At 41.4% G+C, this 22159-nt stretch overlaps 1 protein-coding gene across 6 annotated transcripts in view; it reads left to right on the forward strand.

The window, feature by feature from the left end:
- Positions 1–10397: 10397 nt before the first annotated feature.
- The window catches only part of LOC135548753 (myotubularin-related protein 4-like), a 158950-nt gene continuing 147188 nt past the window's right edge, over positions 10398–22159 (forward strand). The window contains exon 1 of one of the 6 annotated variants that reach the window (XM_064978654.1): positions 10398–10750. In XM_064978654.1, the coding sequence (XP_064834726.1) occupies positions 10748–10750 (3 nt within the window). In that variant the 5' untranslated portion in view covers positions 10398–10747. Of the gene's footprint in view, positions 10751–17356; positions 17454–22159 lie in introns of those variants that run through there. The other 5 variants (XR_010456881.1, XR_010456883.1, XR_010456884.1 and 2 more) reach the window with 5 other exon arrangements.

The following is a 22159-nucleotide window of genomic DNA, read 5'->3' on the forward strand; positions in this document are numbered from 1 at the left end:
TAATAGCCTGTCAATTGATAGTGACAGAATCACAAATTACTTCCCAAGTAAAGGCAGTTTTGTCTCCTATGCTATAAAAGGTTGTAGCACAGCCTCTGAATGTCATAGACAATCCAAAGATATCCCATATGTGTCAGTCATTTGTTTCCCCTGCATTTTACAGCTTGGTCCTGGCATAAAGCATTGTTATAGATCGTTTTTATATATTCGGGTCCATCATTTCCCCCCTAATCTTAAGCTATCAAAGGGGTAGGCCTATGCTTTTAGCCATTTTATTTGACCAAAGTCACAATACCTTCCCATACCACCTCAATGGGTTTAACTTAACACACCAAGCCCTTCACTGACAGGATATTTAAGAAGTGCATGGTAACTTAAGGAATTTGCTGACAAAATCTGTGGATAGTAGACTATGGGCTCCATTTTTAACAAAACAAAACCTAATGCAATGGTAAATCAAAGTGCTGGTGGTAACGCTATAGATTTGGGTGTGTGCCAGAAACATTTTTGCTGTTTTCACAACCAAGAACGATGGGCGCAATTCTGGCGGTGGCACAAAAAGGCAGTTATTTTTATGACAGCTCCTCACTGGCCAATCAGAATATGCTCCATGGCTAAATATGTTGTGCATTTACAGTCTTATGTATTGCTTTGGGATGAACTCCAATTCTAATGTTGGTTCTTAATAGTATATTAGATAGCTTACAGAAACGAAATGACAAAATGTACACCGGTCACGTCTTTGCTAAATACTTAACTTGAACCTGTTTGCAGTCCACATTGTTCTAAGTAATTGCATGGCTTCAATTTGGAAATGAAGTGCATTTGTAAAGTATTCAGGCCCCTTCCCTTGTTCCACATTTTGTTATGTTACAGCCTTATTCTAAAATGTATCAAATATTGTTTTCCCTCATCAATCTACACACAATACCCCATATTGACAAAGCGAAAACAGGTTTTTGCAAAAAAAAATCTAATGAAATACCTTATTTACATAAGTATTCAGACCCTTTGCTATGAGACTTGAAATTCCATTGATCATCCTTGATGTTTCTACAACTTGATTAGAGTCTACATGTGGCAAATTCAATTGCTTGGACATGATTTGGAATGGTACACACCTGTCTATAAGGTCTCACAGTTAACAGTGCCTGTCAGAGCAAAAACCAAGCCATGAGGTCAAAGGAATTAGAGTCCGTAGAGCTCAGAGACGGGATTGTGTCGAGGTACAGACCTTGGGAAGAGTACAGAAACATTTCTGCAGCATTGAAGGTCCCCAAGAACAGAGTGGCCTCCATCATTCTTAAATGGAAGCAGTTTAGAACCACCAGGACTCTTCCTAGAGCTGGCTGCCCGGCCAAACTGGGGAGAGGTCTTTGTCAGGGAGGTGACCAAGAACCAGATGATCATTCTGACAGATTACCTCTGTGGAGATGGGAGAACCATCCAGAAGGACAACCATCTCTGCAGCACTCCACCAACTAGGCCGTTATGGTAGAGTGGCCTCCATCATTCTTACATGGAAGTTTGGAACCACCAAGGCTCTTCCTAGAGATTTTGTTTTCTATCTCATAGATTTAGGACTTCAAACCTTGTTTCTTATGATTATTTTTTTCGTAAAGTAGTAAAGGCCAAAATGAATAGACTAAAGAATTAAAACAACAGACTATGGAGGGTTTTATGCATATCCAAATTTTTCACAGCATCTGGGCGAAGATCCAAAATAAAGAGAAAGGGAGAATTTCCACTCACTTTTATACTGTTTCCAAATGTATATTTTATAAACATATTGAAACTTAAAGATCGCATTCACACAACCAAAAGTTGTATTGCATGCACACCATGGATGTTCTCACCATAAAACCAGGACGGTGAATCGTTCTAATAATTTTGCTTGTATTTTTTTTTTAAATCCTGCCTATTACAAAAACATAAAAATCTAATTTAAAAAAAATATATTTTACTTTACATGTTGTTTGTCGTAAAAGTATTACTTTAATTGAAATGGGATTTTACGTTCATGAAAACAATTTATCTTTTTAAAAATAAATGTAATATAAAATCGTCAGGATTAAAAAATACACAATGCATTGCTGTTGAACCAGCCTTCGTTATAATAGGGCAAGGGGAGGCTATTGAAGGCTAGGGTTTGAACATACAGTTGTGGCCAAAAATTGAGAGTGACACAAATTTTGTTTTCACAAAATCTGCTGCCTCAGTGTCTTTAGATATTTTTGTCAGATGTTACTATGGAATACTGAAGTATAATTACAAGCATTTCATAAGTGTCGAAGGCTATTATTGACAATTACATGAAGTTGATGCAAAGAGTCAATATTTGCAGTATTGACCCTTTGCAAGACCTCTGCATTCCGCCCTAGAATGCTATCAATTAACTTCTGGTCCACATCCTGATTGATGTCAGCCCATTCTTGCATAATCAATGCTTGGAGTTTCCCAGAATTGGGGGGTTTTGTTTGTCCACCCGCCTCTTGAGCCGCTCTCCTTGAAGTTCTTGATGATCCAATAAATGGTTGATTTCGGTGCAATCTTACTGGCAGCAATATCCTTGCCTGTGAAGCCCTTTTTGTGCAAAGCAATGATGACAGCACGTGTTTCCTTTCAGGTAACCATGATTGACAGAGGAAGAGCAATGATTCCAAGCACCACCCTCCTTTTGACGCTTCCAGTCTGTTATTCGAACTCAATCAGCATGACAGAGTGATCTCCAGCCTTGTCCTGTCAATACTCACACCTGTGTTAACAAGAGAATCACTGACATGATGTCAGTTGGTCCCTTTGGCAGGGCTGAAATGCAGTGGAATTATATATATTTTTGGATTCAGTTTGTTTGCATGGCAAAGAGGGACTTTGATCAGATGAATTGCAATTAATTGAACTCTTCATAACATTCTGGAGTGTTTGCATATTACCATCATACAAACTGAGGCAGCAGACCTTGTGAAAATTAATTAATATTTGTGTCATTCTCAACTTTTGGCCACGACTGTACAGTATGAAACTGAAAACAAGCAATTGTTACAGGGAAATAACTTTAAATATGAAGTTGACTGCTATTCAGAGGTTTCTCATCTCTCGTTTCATGATGGGCATGGACACCTGTAGCCTACATCATGGAGGGGGTTTTACGCACATCCAAAACAGGATCTGCATGGCTAAAATGTTGGCCTGCCTAAAATACATAAATAAAAAGGGAATGTGAGCTCACTGTTTTGCTCCTCTCAAACGTTATCTTTTAGTAAAGCTTTGTTTCTTTTAGGAATGGGGGGAATGTTTCTAAATACAAAGTATAGAGGCACCAAAAGCACTAAAAACGTTTTTTCCATGCGCATATGGGCAGTGTGGGTCATGGCTGAATAGACTGTGTTTCCGCTGTCAAAATTAATGCCATAACCAACCTCGTCACCTCCTGAAACCAGCTTTTGTTTTGTATAACATTTCCCTTTCAGCGCTGCCTGAAATTAACACATTGGATCATATTTCTAAGGACACCTCATATTTCCAGGGCAAGCGAGCTGGTATAATAAAGGTAAATTACCAATCCTTGCACAACAGTTTAAAAATAGCAGAGCCCTGGCTTTAACAGGTTGAAATTACCAACAAACAAACGTTTGACACTAGCTCTTTTTCTGAGGTCAATAACTCTGCTAAATGGCATCATTATGGCCAATGAAATATATTGTTTTATTATTATAGCAGTAGCATACTTACCTCCAGTCCTCAACTCCGCAGTCTCTCTCTGAAACTGAACAGGACATCAGTAGGCTTAGTTTGCACGCATATACAGTGGGGCAAAAAAAGTTTTTAGTCAGCCACCAATTGATGAGAGGCCTGTAAATAGGTACACTTCAACTACGACAGACAAAATGTGGGGAAAAAATCCAGAAAATCACATTGTAAGATTTTTTTATTAATTTATTTGCAAATTATGGTGGAAAATAAATATTTGGTCACCTACAAACAAGCAAGATTTCTGGCTCTCACAGACCAGTAACTTCTTCTTTAAGAGGCTCCTCTGTCCTCCACTCGTTACCTGTTAATAGCACCTGTTTGAACTTGTTATCAGTATAAAAGACACCTGTCCACAACCTCAAACAGTCACACTCCAAACTCCATTATGGCCAAGACCAAAGAGCTGTCATAGGACACCAGAAACAAAATTGTAGACCTGCACCAGGCTGGGAAGACTGAATCTGCAATAGGTAAGCAGCTTGGTTTGAAGAAATCAACTGTGGTAGCAATTATTATGAAATGGAAGACATACAAGATCACTGATAATCTCCCTCGATCTGGGGCTCCACGCAAGAGCTCACCCTGTGGGGTCAAAATGATCACAAGAACGGTGAGCAAAAATCCCAGAACCACACGGGGGGACCTAGTGAATGACCTGCAGAGAGCTGGGACCAAAGTAACAAAGCCTACCATCAGCAAGGGCATTGAAGATGAAACGTGGCTGGGTCTTTCAGCATGACAATGATCCCAAACACAACACCCGGGCAACGAAGGAGTGGCTTCGTAAGAAGCATTTCAAGGTCCTGGAGTGGCCTAGCCAGTCTCCAGATATCAACCCCATAGAAAATCTTTGGAGGGAGTTGAAAGTCCGTGTTGCCCAGCAACAGCCCCAAAACATCACTGCTCTAGAGGAGATCTGCATGGAGGAATGGGCCAAAATACCAGCAACAGTGTGTGAAAACCTTGTGAAGAGTTACAGAAAATGTTTGACCTCTGTCATTGCCAACAAAGGGTATTATAACAAAGTATTGAGAAACTTGTTATTGACCAAATACTTATTATTATATTATATATTATATATATATATATATTAATATTATTTTCCACCATAATTTGCAAACAAATTCATTAAAAATCCTACAATGTGATTTTTCTGGATTTTTTTTCTTGTAATTTTGTCTGTCATAGTTGAAGTGTACCTATGATGAAAATTACAGGCCTCTCTCATCTTTTTAAGTGGGAGAACTTGCACAATTGGTGGCTAACTAAATACTTTTTTGCCCCACTGCATTCAGAAGAACCCTTTGCCTTCTTAGGCAGCACAAAAGGGTTTACATCAGCAAGATCAGGCCAGGCCTCATGATTGGGATAGCCTATCCATTGCAGTGTGTAATGCAGTGTATCCTAGTTTTAAACTCAGCAAAAAAGAAACATCCCTTTTTCAGTATCCTGTCTTTCAAAGATAATTCATAAAAATCCAAATAACTTCACAGATCTTCATTGTAAAGGGTTGAAACATTTTCCTATGCTTGTTCAATGAACCATAAACAGTTAATGAACATGCGCCTGTGGAACAGTCGTTAAGACAATAACAGCCTACAGACGGTAGGCAATTGAGGTCAAAGTTATGAAAACTTAGGACACTGAAGAGGCCTTTCTACTGACTCTGAAAAACACAGAAAGATGCCTGGGGTCCCTGCTCAGCTGCGTGAACGTGCCTTAGGTATGCTGCAAAGCGGCATGACTGTAGATGTGGCCGGGCAATAAATTGCAATGTCCGTATTGTGAGACGCCTAAAACAGTGCTACAGGGAGACAGGACGGACACACCAGGAACCCAAGTTACACCAGGAAAGCACAATCCCTCCATCAGTGCTTAGACTGTTCGCAATAGGCTGAGAGAGGCTGGACTGAGGTCTTGTTGGCCTGTTGTAAGACAGGTCCTCACCAGACATCACCGGCAACAACGTCGCCTATGGGCACAAATCCACCATCGCTGGACCAGACAGGACTGGCAAAGAGTGCTCTTCTCTGACGAGTTACGGTGTTGTCTCACCAGGGGTGATAGTTGGATTCACGTTTATTGTCGAAGGAATGAGTGTTACACCGAGGCCTGTACTCTGGAGTGGGATCGATTTGGAGGTGGAGGGTCTGTCATGGTCTGGGGCGGTGTGGCACAGCATCATCGAACTGTGCCTGCAATAATGACAAGCTATCTCAACGCTGTGCGTTACAGGGAAGACATCCTCCTCCATCATGTGGTACCCTTCCTGCAGGCTCATCCTGACATGACCCTCCAGCATGACAATTCCACTTGCCATACTGCTCGTTCTGTGCGTGATTTCCTGCAAGACAGTAATGTCAGTGTTCTGCCATGGCCAGCGAAGAGCCCGGATCTCAATTCCATTGAGCACGTCTGGGACCTGTTGGATTGGAGAGTGAGGGCTAAGGCCTTTCCCCCCAGAATTGTCTGGGAACTTGCAGGTGCCTTGGTGGAAGAGTGGGGCAACGTCTCACAGCAAGAACTTGCAAAGCTGGTGCAGTCCATGAGGAGGAGATGCACTGCAGTACTTAATGCAGCTGGTGGCCACACCGGATACTGACTGTTACTTTTGATTTTGACCCCCCCTCTGTTCAGGGACACATTATTCCATTTCTGTTAGTCACTTGTCTGTGGAACTTGTTCAGTTTGTCTCAGTTGTTGAATCTTGTTATGTTCATACAAATATTTACACGTTAAGTTTGTTGAAAATAAATGCAGTTGGACATTTTATTTTTTAGCTGAATGTATATACACCATCCCAGCAGCGCAAAAAGTCGGGGAATATTTTCTTAGAAATGTAACTTGCTTCTCCAGGCATGCTCTTTGTATAGCCTATAGCATTGGCTAATGATAATTTGATTGAGACCACACTAGGCGTGCAGCATCGGGCACACATCGAGATATAATAAACAATAAATTCCTAAATACTGACATTTAATCGATTACAAATTACAATAAATTCCCAAATACTGACATTTAATTGATTACAAATGACATGACTCTCCCCTGGACAAAAAAACAATAATATTAATCCATCCCCATGACTTAAATTGCAAAAACATGACCTTCCTCCATTTGCCTCCAGGCAAAAATGTATATTTCGACCGCTCCCTAATCTCCTTTTGAGTGTGGACTTTATTATTATTATGCATACTAGATGGACTGGTTACCTTATGCTACGCTCCAAACTTTCTTTCCATGAGTCTGGGAGAGACTTTAAAGGCCTAAGTGATGTTGTTGGTTCATGGATTGTGTAGGGCGGCTTACGGAGTTAGCCTAAAATTATAATGAATTTGATTTTGAATAGCCTATTAATGGGGCATTTTTATATTTTCATATTTAATAGGCTGACACATTATCTTTTAGCTACAGAATATCTCACTACTGTGTGTTTACATCTCTTCCCGTCTCTCTTCATTCCTTTCTCGAGTGCGCAGAGAGGGACTGTCAACAGTTTAATGAAATATGCTTTGTTGTGAATATGTGTTTCTGTCACAGGTTTGACTTGGTTTCCAAAATTAAGCCGTTAATACAATAGGCTATGCATGTGTCAACTATGTGATTTATAGGATATTTATTTTCATTAGGATGTTTTCTACCTCTGGGCTGCTGTTTTTATTTGTTGGCTTTATGTAGGCTGTTTTTACATACCGGCAATAGAAATTACTTTCAGATATGTATTATTTTCATTTAGTTTAACCACATGACATTGATTTTGAGATATGAAGACTTTTTTTGTACATTAAATTAAACTGTTCCACAAATGTGCATATGAAAATAATAACTGGCACACAGATCAGTAAAAAGTTTACTCCAAATGGAAAAGGTTACAGACCGCTGGTGTAGCCTATTACTGAAGTTGCCTGCAAAGGCCAGCAGCAGCGTGCAGCAGGAGGAGGATAGGGAACCGTTTTTCTTTTTCTGGTTAGGCTATATTTATCTTTGGCTCCCTCCGTTTTAGTAATTTGTGTGTCTTCGTTTTTAATCTCAGTGCTGACAGCACTAGAGAAGGTCAGGAGCCTACATATAGTTTATTTTATTCAAACAGGGTGTGTCTATATGAAAATGCATGTTGTAAGATTAGGGGACAGCCCTAGCGCTCGGCGGTCGTCGTCGCCTGTCTACTAGCAGCCACCGATCCCCTTTTCCTTTTCTGTTTGTTATGTCTTATTTGTTGCACCTGTTTATGATTGAGTTTTGGTTCAGGACTATTTAAGCCTGTTTGGCCCGCCTGCTTTTGTGCGAGCTTGTTCTCTGTTAGTCTAGGTTGATTGCGTGTTATGTTCACTGACTGTTTGGTACCCAGTTTTGGGTTGGACATATTTGTTTTCGCCTGTTGTTTTTGGAGTTACTTTTGGATACCGTAATAAAGTTTGGTTTCCCCCATTATCCTCTGCTCTCTGCGCTTGACTCTGCACCCACCACTCCTGGCTGTGTGACACCTAGCTTGTTTTACATGAAGACAAGTAGTCCCTACAGTAACTCAATCCCCACTTTTCTGTTAAAGTGTAGATAGCATAAACCAGACTTCTGTTATGTGACTTGGACTCGAGTCTGACTTGTCACAAATTGTTGACTTGAGACTCGACTTGGTAGAAACAAAAATAACTTGAGACTTGGATCCACAAGACTTGGGACTCTAGTTTGACTTGAGACTGATTACTTTAAATGATCTGGCCAGGTTTTGTAGCGTTTTGTGGCACAGTCTCCATAGATTAGCCTCCACACAGCCAGCGACAGTAGCCAAAGCATCGCCCTTACAAAAAAATGTGCATCAGATTGGCTAGCGAAACGCACACTCGGCCTTCTGATTGGACCTGCAAACTCTCAATCAACACAGGGTGAGCTAGCGAACAGATTGCTTATTTGCTGTACATCTATAGGATCGGGTCCAGCGCAAAAGTTAAATTGCAGACAGAGAGGATTGCCATAAATAAATAAATATGCATCTCTAGAAATTGTTTGGGGATCAAGAATATGAACTGTTTACTTTGCAAGTTCACCAGCAATGAAGCATCAAGCAACACTGACTAGCAAAGGACTACTGGTATTTTGGTATCCCTTATTGATTTCACTTGATAAATCCACTTCAATCAGTGTAGATTTTAAGATGGATTTTGAAGCCTTGAGACAATTGAGACATGGATTGTGCATGTGTGCCATTCAGAGGGTGAATCGGATAGACACAAGATTTACAGTTGAAGTCGGAAGTTTACATAAACTTAGGTTGGGGTCATTAAAACTCGTTTTTCAACCACTCCACAAATGTCTTGTTAACAAACTATAGTTTTGGCAAGCCAATTAGGACATCTACTTTGTGCATGACACAAGTCATTTTATCAACAATTGTTTACAGACAGATTATTTCACTTATAATTCACTGTATCACAATTCCAGTGGGTCAGAAGTTTACATATACTGAGTTGACTGTGCCTTTAAACAGCTTGGAAAATTCCCGAAAAGGATGTCATGGCTTTAGAAGCTTCTGTTAACCTAATTTACATAATTAGAGTCAGTTGGAGGTGTACCTGTGGATGTATTTCAAGGCATACCTTCAACCTCAGTGCCTCTTTGCTTGGCATCATTGGAAAAGCAAAAGATACCAGACCTCAGAAAAAAAATGTAGACCTCCAAAAGTCTGGTTCATCCTTGGGAGCAATTTCCAAATGCCTGAAGGTAACACGTTCATCTGTACAAACAATAATACACAAGTATAAACACCATGGGGGGGGGGGGCAGTGCTCCTGTGACAATTTTGGACCCCTTGTGGCCCCCCTAAATGTGGAGTAGGAAATAATTTGTACATAACTCATTTTTGTTATCGTTCTTTTTGTACATCTGTTATTAGACAGTGGCAACGATGATGATTGTGAGCATAGTCTTTTGCCTGCTAATGCCTGCAATGCAGTGAAGAAAACGAGGACAACAATGTCTAATGTAACTGGCCCCTCTAACAGTACAACTGGTCCCAGCTTGGCCCCCCCAGTTGAAATGGTCTAGAACTGCCACTGCTCCCATCTCCACAGAAGAAATCAAGAGTCAGAGTGACAATTCGGGTTCTTGGTCACCTCCCGGACCAAGGCCCTTCTCCCCCGATTGCTCAGTTTGGTCAGGCGGCCAGCTCTAGGAAGAGTCTTGGCGGTTCCAAACTTCTTCCATTTTAAGAATGATAGAGGCCCCTGTGTTCTTAGGGAACTTCAATGCTGAAATAATTTTTGGGTACCCTTCCACAGATCTGTGCCTCGACACAATCCTGTCTCGGAGCTCTATGGACCATTCCTTCAACCTCATGGCTTGGTTTTTGCTCTGACATGCACTGTCAACTGTGGGACGATTATATTGACAGGTGTGTGTGTGTGCCTTTCCAAATCATGTCCAATGAATTGAATTTAAATAGGTGGACTCCAATGAAGTTGTATAAACATCTCAATGATGATCAATGGAAACAGGATGCACCTGAGCTCAATTTTGAGTGTCTTGGAAAAGGTTCTGAATACTTATGGAAATAAGGTGTTTCAGTTCCTTTTTAAATTTGCAAAACATTTCTGAAGCAGTATTCGCTTTGTCATTATGGGGAATTGCTGAGGGAAATGTTTTATTTAATCAATTTTAGAATAAGGCTGTAACAAAATGTGGGAAAAGTCAAGGGGTCTTAACTATTCGAAGGAACTGTGTGGGTGGCGCCGTATTTGTTGACATTATACGATGCATTCTGGCTGTCACATCAACGTCAGTCATAACAAATATGTTATGAGGCGAAGGAATGGTTCACTCATCTTTTGAGTAACTTCTGGAAGGGGAACGAATTATCTTCGACGATACACCCCCTTCAACATGCATCCTGCAACCAGACAAGTCATCTTGTCTCCTGTTATTATCTTTGGTCGACGCGAAAAAGCAAAGATGGTGGTGCGCACAAACTAACTACCCATCGTCGGATGACTTTCTATCAATGGTGAGCTCACCCGTGATGTTATGAATTGTAAATAATCATTGCTATTATCTAATTCATATTGTGGTTTCTGTCAGCCGAGAGTTGGCTAAATATGACCGCTTGTATTACGTCAATCTTTCATCAGCGCTAGAACTAATGTAGCCTACATTTTCCGGTTTGAATGATTGTGTTATGCTGTCACTACTTTTGTGAATGTCTGAACATTGCATCCAAAAATAAACTGGTCACATTCAGGACACGTCTTTGTAAGGACTGTCTTTGTCCAAAATGGTTTGGTATCTTCTTTTATATTTTAACAGAAAAGTTAGGTTAGCCTGAAGCTTGTGTAGTAGAGCTTTGTAAACAAAAAGGGAATAATGAAGTGATCTACAGGACTTTAATGAGGACCAGCCAACCTTTTGATGCAGTGGTGAGTATTAAAACTGTCACCTGTGATAGTAGACTGCATCCTAAGGTTGAAAGTTAGTGGCTGCTGCAATCTGGTAAATGGTCACCATAGTCAAGAACTGGCAGGAAATTTAACTGTACAATCTGCTTCCTGCTATTTCGTGAGAGGCAAGATCTAGGCTTTTTCTAAAAAAGAAACCCACTTTTAAATGAAATATTTTGAACTAGCTCATCTGTTTTTTTTTTAAACAAATCTTTGTCAATATAAATGCCCAGGTATTTGGGCAACAATTAGGTAACATATATTTAGTCTTGCCCACATTAAGTACAAGTAAACCAACCAGGGCTTTCTATAGGGCAAACAAGTCAGCTCTAGCATTGTCACGCCCTGACCTGAGTTTTCTTTATATTGTAGCGACCCGCACAGACAGCTGTGTGTTATGTGTTAGGCTAGGAGGTGGTTGTGTTGTACTGACCAGTACCCGGTGTTCGCGGGGTCCGACATGTCAATCAACCTGCTATCTGCCAATCACGGGAATGCCTGGAATGTTCTGATGCCGGGCATCCTGGTGGTTGGCCGGAGTGGTGTGGAGGGGGGTTGGGCAGGGGGGTGGAGCATTGGAAGTTAAGACCAGGTTCAGCCTTTGTTCTCTCTCTCTTACGTCTGGGCTTCCCAAGAGAAGGTCACGATTGGCTTGTGGGTTATCTGTTATCTTTTTGGCGTGTGCTACGGCCCATACAGTAGCCTGTGTAAAGTTGGTTTAATAAACCGTCAATTCGCAAACTCAAGCCTCTGTCTGGACAATTGTTCATTTATGATCTAGTCAGGTCATTACAATATACTTTGGTTAGGTCCGGGTGTGACGAGGGTGGTATGTGTGTTTTTGTCTCATCTAGGGGTTTTGTATGTCTAGATGCATGTGTCTAGACATATTGTAGGTCTATGGTGGCCTAATTGGTTCCCAATCAGAGGCAGCTGTTTATCATTGTCTCTGATTGGGGAACCTATTTAGGTTGCCATTTTCCAGTTTGGGTTCGTGGGTTATTGTCTATGTGATGTTGCATGTCAGCACTCAGTTTTGATAGTGATGTTTTGATAGTGATGTTTTGATAGTGATGTTTTGATAGTGATGTTTTGATAGTGATGTTTTGATAGTGATGTTTTGATAGTGATGTTTTGTTGGTTTTGTTTTTTCGTCATTTATTAAATTCACACCACGCTGCGCTTTGGTCTCCTCACTACGACGATCGTGACAAGCATAGCCTGGCCAACAGTTAAGACAATGGAATACATAAGTGTTGTCTGCATACAGATGAATATTATCCGTTTTTAAGAGACAAATATAATTTATATAAATGGTAAAGTGAACCAACCCCTGCGGTACACCTTTTGTAATATCCAGGAATCTAGATTAATTCTCAAACGACTTGCAAGTAGCCTGATCCAGCCCTATTTGTCAACCTTTGAATGAGAATGTCATGGTCAACAGTGTCGAAGGCCTTGGAAAGTTCTCCAAATAAGGCAGCACAATGGTTTTTAAGATCCCTCAGATGGACCACCATTGTGCTATCTTATTTATAGACCTTTCCAAGGTCTTTGACACTGTCAAGTGTCAAACTGGATGTGGAGGTCCTTGGCTGGCTTGTTTAGACGTGGTTTGCGGTTGTTGGATAGACTTCCAAATTCTCTAAAATTACAGAGGCAGTTTATGGTAGAGAAATTAACATAAAATTCTCTGGCAACAGCTCTGGTGGACATTCCTGCAGTCAGCATGCCAAGTATGCACTCCCCTACAACTTGGAGACATCTGTGGCATTGTGTGAAAGAACTGCACATTTTAGTGGCCTTTTATTGTCTCCAGCACAAGGTGCAACTGTGAAATGATCATGCTGTTTAATCAGCTTCTTTATTTGCCACAACTGTCAGGTGGATGGATTATCTTGGCAAAGGAGAAATGCTCACTAACTGGGATGTAAACACATTTGTGAGAAAAAAGATTTCTGTGTGTATGGAACATTACTGTTTGTTTTTTAAATTTCAGCTCATGAAACATGGGACCAACACTTTACATTTTGCGTTTATAGATTAGTGTAGATTAGAATTATGTTTAAAGTTTAGCTGAGAGTTTGCCAGGGATTTAAGAACTTGGAAATTGGACGGTATTTGTCTTAAATCAGAAGGATCTCCTCCTTTGTGTCACTTTCCAGGACTTCGATAACACCAGAAACAATTGTCAAGTAAAACATATAGGTTAATGATTCTGCAATAGGTGGAGCACAGAGCTGCAAGTGGGGCACAGAGCTGCATAAATGGGCCATAGAGCTGCAGTAAGAAGGGCTCAAGAGAATCAGCCCATGTGGATTTTTGTACATCGATTTTTAGCAAGGCACTTAGTACATCATGGATGTGAAATGGTTGAAATGAAAATATAGAATGTGCATCATTTTCTACAGTCTGCTTTGAGGTTAATAAAGGACTCCCTCTACTAGATTTAGAGGGATTTCCAGAAACTATTATTTCAAGTAGATGGCTGAGGTAGGGTGTTTAAAACTGTCTTTTTTTTAGAGAGAGAGATTTTTCTACTTTCCAGAAGTTTGCTGGATTCCCACCATTCTCAGATACAATTTGATTTAACTGTTGAACTGTGTGTTTGTCACGTGCACCGAATACAACAGGTGGACATCTATGTCTCAAATATTTGAAGGGCTGCCAGTCAGATGTAGTATTAGTCACTCTAGCCTTAGTCCAAGCTGTTTATTTCCTTAAATTTTTCATACAATTCATGTTTGAAGCAAAGAGTTTTATCTATCCTTTATTCATTGTTTAAAAAAAATACTGAGCAGTCATATCTGCAACAGTGTTATACAGAGCTGTAAAACAATTCAGGGCCTGATCCAAGTCACACACAACCCCAGGTCATACATGACATGATGCTCATTAAAATTCCTGAAATGTATCTTTGTAAAAATGCGTGGAAGGGATTTAAGTAACCTAGCATCTCTTACGCAGGCAATGGGACAATGGTCACTCAGCTCATTAGCAAAGATTCCATTGGCAGTATACTTATGAGGGTCCTTCCTTAGAATAATATCTAAAAGATAAGATTTTTCAGGTTGTTTAAAGTTTGGGTGAGTTGGTTTAGTTGGTTATCAGGTGATTTTTAGGTTGAAAGATGGATTTAGCTCAGTAGAACTATCTGATACTGGCATCAACCAATCCAGATTGTTCACCTATTATTAATCATTCAGATTTAGCGTAGTCTGACCGTAATTCAGACAATTTGCTTAGAGCACAAGGCGGAGCTGAGGGAGGGCAATACATTCCCACTAGTGTCATTTGGGCATTATTACCAAGCCCACATTTAGGATTAGAAATTCAAATTGCTTAGGGACACAAATATGGCAAACCTCTGACAACTCTTGGTCGGAAAAAAAAATATTAAAACCAGTCAGACACAGAATTCGGCATAGCCTTCTGTAAACCAAGATTCAGTAAAGGTCCGCGTCGGTTTGAGAAGTAAGTTACAGTAAAATATATTTTCAAAGTCAAACTTCTGGCATATACATGAATCAGTCCAAGACCGCAGCTGCTCGATTGAAGATCAGTCTCTCAATATTAAAAAAATCCCGCTCTGTTTCAAGATCCTGTCAGGCTGGCTTGATTTGATATAGATACAATATAACCCAGGACTGTACCATTTAGGCCTATGCCTCGAACATGGATGTGACTTAAAAACAAGAGTTGATGAGGGTTACCTGTTGTGGGCCAGGACTGAAATCCCATCGCTTGTTTACTGCTTGTACAATGTTAAAATTCAGTATTCTAGCTCCTCTTCAGTTGGAAGCCATCCCTATATAAGAACTGAGATCACTTCCAAAACAAATCGAAGTTCTCGATAAAATCCAATGCTTTTTCGGGGCAGGGTTTCGATTTCATCCAGGAGTCCAGTGTAAATAGCCGGCAGAAGTAAGTCATGACCGTATGTTGGGATAGTGTCAGAAAGGACCATCCGCTTGCCATTCGTCTGTCACTCAGGTATTCAAAGTCCCGTCTGAACTCCCCCGATTGCCGCAGCTTGATGTCTTTAGTATCGGCATGCACGATCACCGTTTGCAGCTCAGGGTTTCGGTCTAGAATGTCCTTAAGCTCCCAAGTATAACTCATCTTAGCACAAAGGAAGCACAATGTCTTTGCGCCAGCAACCACCACAATAAGAACATACAATTCGAACTCCTTACAATAGGAGGGGGGGGTCGTGGATTCCTGACTTGCGCTGGGTACTGTGGGGGGGGGGGGCATCAGAGGGCCCCGATGAAGACGGGAGTCAGGGCCGCAAAACGGTTTGATAGCCGCAGGTCTATATGGTTATATACACACTTTAAAACTTCAACCAATTTTTGTGGTCAGGGACAGCCGTAGTCCATTTACATGTAAATGTCTGTTTTCAACTTGGTATTTTAAAGTGTTTGGTCGTAAGTCTTGGTAGAATATTTGATGCTCAATTCGGTAATAATGCACTAACCAGTTAGTCAGTTTTTAAAGGTGTTCACCCAAAAACTTCCCAATTAGCTAAGTGTTGACTGCACAGTAAGTCTACCTGGTAGAATGATATATCATGATGATTTGTATCCATTGGGTGTGCATTTGTTTTGTAAACTCTGCCATCACATGTACACTAACATTACATTGTACAGTACAGGAACATCGCTAATCTCTTGCTAGGTGGACAATTGGAATAAAGGGCAACTCTATAATGCATGCATCACCTTTTCTGTGAGATCTTGGGCCAGTACAGTGGTTCTTCCTTTAAAAGTTGCGTCATACTGCAGCACACCTTGCGGTCTGCCGCAGAATTCTATGGCATGTTATTTGTCAGCCATTTGTTACCATTAATGCAAGTTAGTGCTATATTGACCACCAGAGGGCATCTTTGAGAAACATTTGATAGCCTTCAGTATTGGCTGTACTAGAGAATTTGAAAACGTTTTTTTTGTAAGAACATTGTATATGGGATTGATTTTAAGAAATGTAGCTTAATTAATTTGATTTAATATTATGGCATTTCTATTCCAAGGAAAACGAAAAACAAAACCCTCAGGGTCTCTGTTAGGATGGAACGGAAAATATGGCGCTGTACAACGTGACGCTCTGGAGTAGGCTACAGTACTAAGAGCATAACATTTCCACATCCCAATTGTAGTCTAACCAATACCCAAATAGAGATTCAGTGAAAATACATATCTCATTGATTTATCAAGACCAGACCCCATGCTTGTCTCAGAGTAGTGTGAAACGGTGCTGAAATAGTTGACCATACCATTAGGGTAGACTAATGCTTCAAATCCTATTGCTTCGAACTTCAATATGCTTTTAAAATAAATAAGACCTACGCCACTTAACGGCACATTACTCAACACTAGTGAGACGCATGTCGGCAAAGGTAGGCCTACAGTATATCTAAAAATATATTTTTTTATTACTGACTCTCTGCCAAAAATTACATTCAGAGGATTGGAGGACCGTGATTGGCTTTTTATATAATTCTAAATGAATAATTGTGCGCCGCACTATTGGACTCCCAATCACGGTCGGATGTGATACAGCCTAGACTCGAACCAGGGACTGTAGTGATTAACTCATCATTCAGTTAGAAACTGATAATTGTTCAATTTCAATTATTTGGTTTATGTCGCTCATTCATTGTCAGTTAGAGAGACAGTAGCGCCATGGGACCCAAAAGCATAATCAGTGCTCTAACTCCCCCTTGCGCTGGTCTGGAGCAATGAAGTAGTGACCTAGGGTACTGAACAAAACTACAAATTACCTCTAAGTCCCGCAGCATAATCGCAAAGCTTTTAGTTGAGCAAACACTGTAGATTTCAGTTGGCTACTTTCTAAGATCAGGCTTGAAATTGTATAGCAAAGAAACCCTTTATAGTAGTAGCCTATAGCTGCTGAAATGAGAGCTACTGGGTTTGTTTAGTTGAAAAGAAGCCTGAGAGGCTGAGATGAGGGTGGTACAGTAGGTAAAACGTAGACGGGCCCTATAGAGAGTCTCCCTTCACACTGAGCACACTGTCAGAAAGAGCGCAGCAGAGAGCGGGAGGGAGAAATTAAAATGTGGAATTGAGGATGGGGGGGCACAGAGGGAGGGAGGGTGTGAGTGAAAGAGAGGGAGGGACGTCATGCTCTGGATTACAACAAGAGTGTGTTGGGGAGACTGAGTATGCTGCACGCTACTGCTTTGCAGGAAAATTTGTTTTACTTCCAACTTTACATTGGGGAAAACGATTTTCACAAAACTGCTTCACTCAGGTAAGAAATGCTCTGGATTTAGAATATGATTTTGTAGTAAAATGCATTTTCTGTTAGTTTGAAGATGCAAAAACTGTTCAGTGAAATGTAGGAAGGAAAGAGTAGATTAACTACTACTACAGACAGGGGAAACAACTGTTAATGTTATACTCTCTGTTATGTTTTGTGTAACATAGTCTTCTCGCACACTATACTTTTTGAACTTGGGAGTTGGCGTGCTCTGTGTGTAAGCCCTACACCCCCACGGCCAACCCAGTTTATGTGTGGGTGTATTAATTCAAGTTTTGTGTTCCTTGCATGCTTTTTCTTAACATATTATTGAATGTCTTGTGGTAGAGGATGCGTGTGAAGTTTTGAATAAATAATGTTGAGTTTGCATGTGACTTCAAGTTTTGTCACATGTACAAGCAGTGATGGAAAAAGTGCCCCATTGTCATACTTGAGTAAAAGTAAAGATACCTTAATGGAAAATGACTCAAGTGAAAGTCACCCAGTAAAATACGACTTGAGTAAAAGTCTAAGTATTTAGTTCTTAATATACTTAAGTATCAAAAGTAAAAGTATGATTAATTTCAAATTCCTTATATTAAGCAAACCAGTAGGCACAATTTTTTTCTTATTTTTTATTCATGGATAGCCAGAACTAATTTACAAACAAAGCATTTGTGTTTAGTGAGTCCGCCAGATCAGAGGCAGTAGGGATGACCAGGGATGTAATCTTGATACGTATGTGAATTGGACCATTTTCTGTCCTGCAAAGTGTTCAAAATGTAACAAGTACTTTTGGGTGTCAGGAAAAATGTATGGAGTAAAAAGTATATTATTTTCTTTAGGAATGTAGTAAAGTAAAAGTTGTAAAAATATAAATAGTAAAGTACAAATACCCCCCAAAAATACTTTAGTATTTTACACCACTGTGCTCATGTACAGTGAAATGCCTTTCTTGCTAGCTCAAAACCCAGAAATGCTGTAATCAATGTAGCACAAAAAAAGAACACAGCGTAGAACAAATAAAATTAAGAACACGAGAAAGTAAGAAGCTACAGTACCAGTCAAGTTTGGACATCTACTTATTCAAGGGTTTTTCTTGATTTTTACTATTTTCTACATTGTAGAATAATGGTGAAGACATCAAAACTATGAAACGACACACATGGGATCATGTAACCAAAAAAGTGTTAAACAAATCAAAATATATTTTATATTTGAGATTCTTCAAAGTAGCAACCCTTTGCTTTGATGACAGGTTTAAATACCCTCAGTATTCTCTCAACCAGCTTCACCTGGAATGCTTTTCCAACAGTCTTGAAGGAGTTCTTATTGGCTGAGCCCTTGGATGCTTTCCCTTCACTCTGTGGTCCAACTCATTCCAACCCATCTCAAATGGGTTGAGGTCAGGTGATTGTGGAGGGTCCTCCTTGGTCAAATAGCTCTTACACAGCCTGGAGGTGTGTTGGGTCATTATCCTGTTGAAAAACAAATTATATACCACTGCGCCACTCGGGAGGCCCCTAGGCACTGCATCGCAGTGCTAGCTGTGCCATTAGAGATTCTGGGTTCGAGTACAGGCTCTGTCGCAGCTGACCGGGAGACCCATGGGGCTGCACACAATTAGCCCAGCGTTGTCCGGGTTAGGAGAAGGTTTGGTCGGCAGGGATGTCCTTGTCCCATTGACCATTGCCTCTCCCGAGTCCGTACGGGAGTTGCAGCGATGAGACAAGACTGTAACTACCAATTGGATACCACAAAATTGGGGAGTAAAAAAGGGGTTTCAAAAAATGATAGTCCCAACTAAGCGCAAACCAGATGGTATGACTTATCGTTGCAGAATGCTGTGGTAGCCATGCTGGTTAAGTGTGCCTTTTTAAATTCTAAATAAATCACTGACAGTCTCACCAGCACACCACCTCCATGCTTCACGGTGGGAACCACACGTGCGGAGATCATCCATTCACCTCTGTCTCACAAAGACACGGGTTGGAAACAAAAATCTCAAATTTGGACTCATCAGACCAAAGGACAGATTTCCACCGGTCTAATGTCCAATGCTCATGTTTTTTGACCCAGGCAAGTCTCTTCTTCTGATTGGTGTCCTTTTTAGTAGTGATTTCTTTGCAGCAATTCAGCCATGAAGGCTTGATTCACGCAGTCTCCTCTGAACAGTTGATGTTGAGATTGGAGGTTGACCAACTATGATTTTTCAACGGCGATACCGATTATTGGAGGACCAAAAAGGCCGATACCGATTAATCGGCCGAATTTTTTTTAATTATTTTTTTTATTATTTTTAAATATTTTTTAAAATTTTATTTTAAAATAAAAATTAAATTACAACAACACTGAATGAACACTTATTTTAACTTAATATAATACATCAATAAAATCAATTTAGCCTCAAGTAAATAATGAAACATTTTCAATTTGGTTTAAATAATGCAAAAACAAAGTGTTGGAGAAGAAAGTAAAAGTGCAATATGTGGTATGTAAGAAAGCTAACGTTTCAGTTCTCAGATCATGAGAACATATGAAAGCTGGTGGTTCTTCAATATTCCCAGGTAAGAAGTTTTAGGTTGTAGTTATCATAGGACTATTTCCCTCTACCATTTGTATTTCATTAACCTTTGACTATTAGATGTTCTTATAGGCACTTTAGTATTGCCAGTGTTACCCATGCAGAGCAAGGGAACAACTACTAGAAGGCTCAGAGTGAGTGACGTTTGAAACGCTATTCGCGCGTGCGAACTAGCTAGCCATTTCACTTTGGTTACACCAGCCTCATCTCGGGAGTTGATAGGCTTGAAGTCATAAACAGCGCAATGCTTGACGCACAACGAAGAGCTGCTGGCAAAGCGCACGAAAGTGCAGTTTGAATTAATGTTTACGCGCCTGCTTCTGCCTACCACCGCTCAGTCAAATACTTAGATACTTGTATGCTTGTATACTCAGTCAGATTATATGCAACGCAGGACACACTAGATAATCTAGTAATATCATTAACCATGTGTAGTTATTAACTAGTGATTATGATTGTTTTTTACATTTACATTTAAGTCATTTAGCAGACGCTCTTATCCAGAGCGACTTACAAATTGGTGAATTCACCTTCTGACATCCAGTGGAACAGCCACTTTACAATAGTGCATCTAAATCATTAAGGTGGGGGGTGGTGAGAAGGATTACTTATCCTATCCTAGGTATTCCTTGAAGAGGTGGGGTTTCAGGTGTCTCCGGAAGGTGGTGATTGACTCCGCTGTCCTGGCGTCGTGAGGGAGTTTGTTCCACCATTGGGGGGCCAGAGCAGCGAACAGTTTTGACTGGGCTGAGCGGGAACTGTACTTCCTCAATGGTAGGGAGGCGAGCAGGCCAGAGGTGGATGAACGCAGTGCCCTTGCTTGGGTGTAGGGCCTGATCAGAGCCTGGAGGTACTGCGGTGCCGTTCCCCTCACAGCTCCGTAGGCAAGCACCATGGTCTTGTAGCGGATGCGAGCTTCAACTGGAAGCCAGTGGAGAGAGCGGAGGAGTGGGGTGACGTGAGAGAACTTGGGAAGGTTGAACACCAGACGGGCTGCGGCGTTCTGGATGAGTTGTAGGGGTTTAATGGCACAGGCAGGGAGCCCAGCCAACAGCGAGTTGCAGTAATCCAGACGGGAGATGACAAGTGCCTGGATTAGGACCTGCGCCGCTTCCTGTGTGAGGCAGGGTCGTACTCTGCGGATGTTGTAGAGCATGAACCTACAGGAACGGGCCACCGCCATGATGATGGTTGAGAACGACAGGGTGTTGTCCAGGATCACGCCAAGGTTCTTAGCGCTCTGGGAGGAGGACACAATGGAGTTGTCAACCGTGATGGCGAGATCATGGAACGGGCAGTCCTTCCCCGGGAGGAAGAGCAGCTCCGTCTTGCCGAGGTTCAGCTTGAGGTGGTGATCCGTCATCCACACTGATATGTCTGCCAGACATGCAGAGATGCGATTCGCCACCTGGTCATCAGAAGGGGGAAAGGAGAAGATTAATTGTGTGTCGTCTGCATAGCAATGATAGGAGAGACCATGTGAGGTTATGACAGAGCCAAGTGACTTGGTGTATAGCGAGAATAGGAGAGGGCCTAGAACAGAGCCCTGGGGGACACCAGTGGTGAGAGCGCGTGGCGAGGAGACAGATTCTCGCCACGCCACCTGGTAGGAGCGACCTGTCAGGTAGGACGCAATCCAAGCGTGGGCCGCGCCGGAGATGCCCAACTCGGAGAGGGTGGAGAGGAGGATCTGATGGTTCACAGTATCGAAGGCAGCCGATAGGTCTAGAAGGATGAGAGCAGAGGAGAGAGAGTTAGCTTTAGCAGTGCGGAGCGCCTCCGTGATGCAGAGAAGAGCAGTCTCAGTTGAATGACTAGTCTTGAAACCTGACTGATTTGGATCAAGAAGGTCATTCTGAGAGAGATAGCGGGAGAGCTGGCCAAGGACGGCACGTTCAAGAGTTTTGGAGAGAAAAGAAAGAAGGGATACTGGTCTGTAGTTGTTGACATCGGAGGGATCGAGTGTAGGTTTTTTCAGAAGGGGTGCAACTCTCGCTCTCTTGAAGACGGAAGGGACGTAGCCAGCGGTCAGGGATGAGTTGATGAGCGAGGTGAGGTAAGGGAGAAGGTCCCCGGAAATGGTCTGGAGGAGAGAGGAGGGGATAGGGTCGAGCGGGCAGGTTGTTGGGCGGCC

This window comes from Oncorhynchus masou, chromosome 11 (assembly GCF_036934945.1).
Source record: "Oncorhynchus masou masou isolate Uvic2021 chromosome 11, UVic_Omas_1.1, whole genome shotgun sequence".
In the NCBI taxonomy this organism is placed as follows: Eukaryota; Metazoa; Chordata; class Actinopteri; order Salmoniformes; family Salmonidae; genus Oncorhynchus; species Oncorhynchus masou.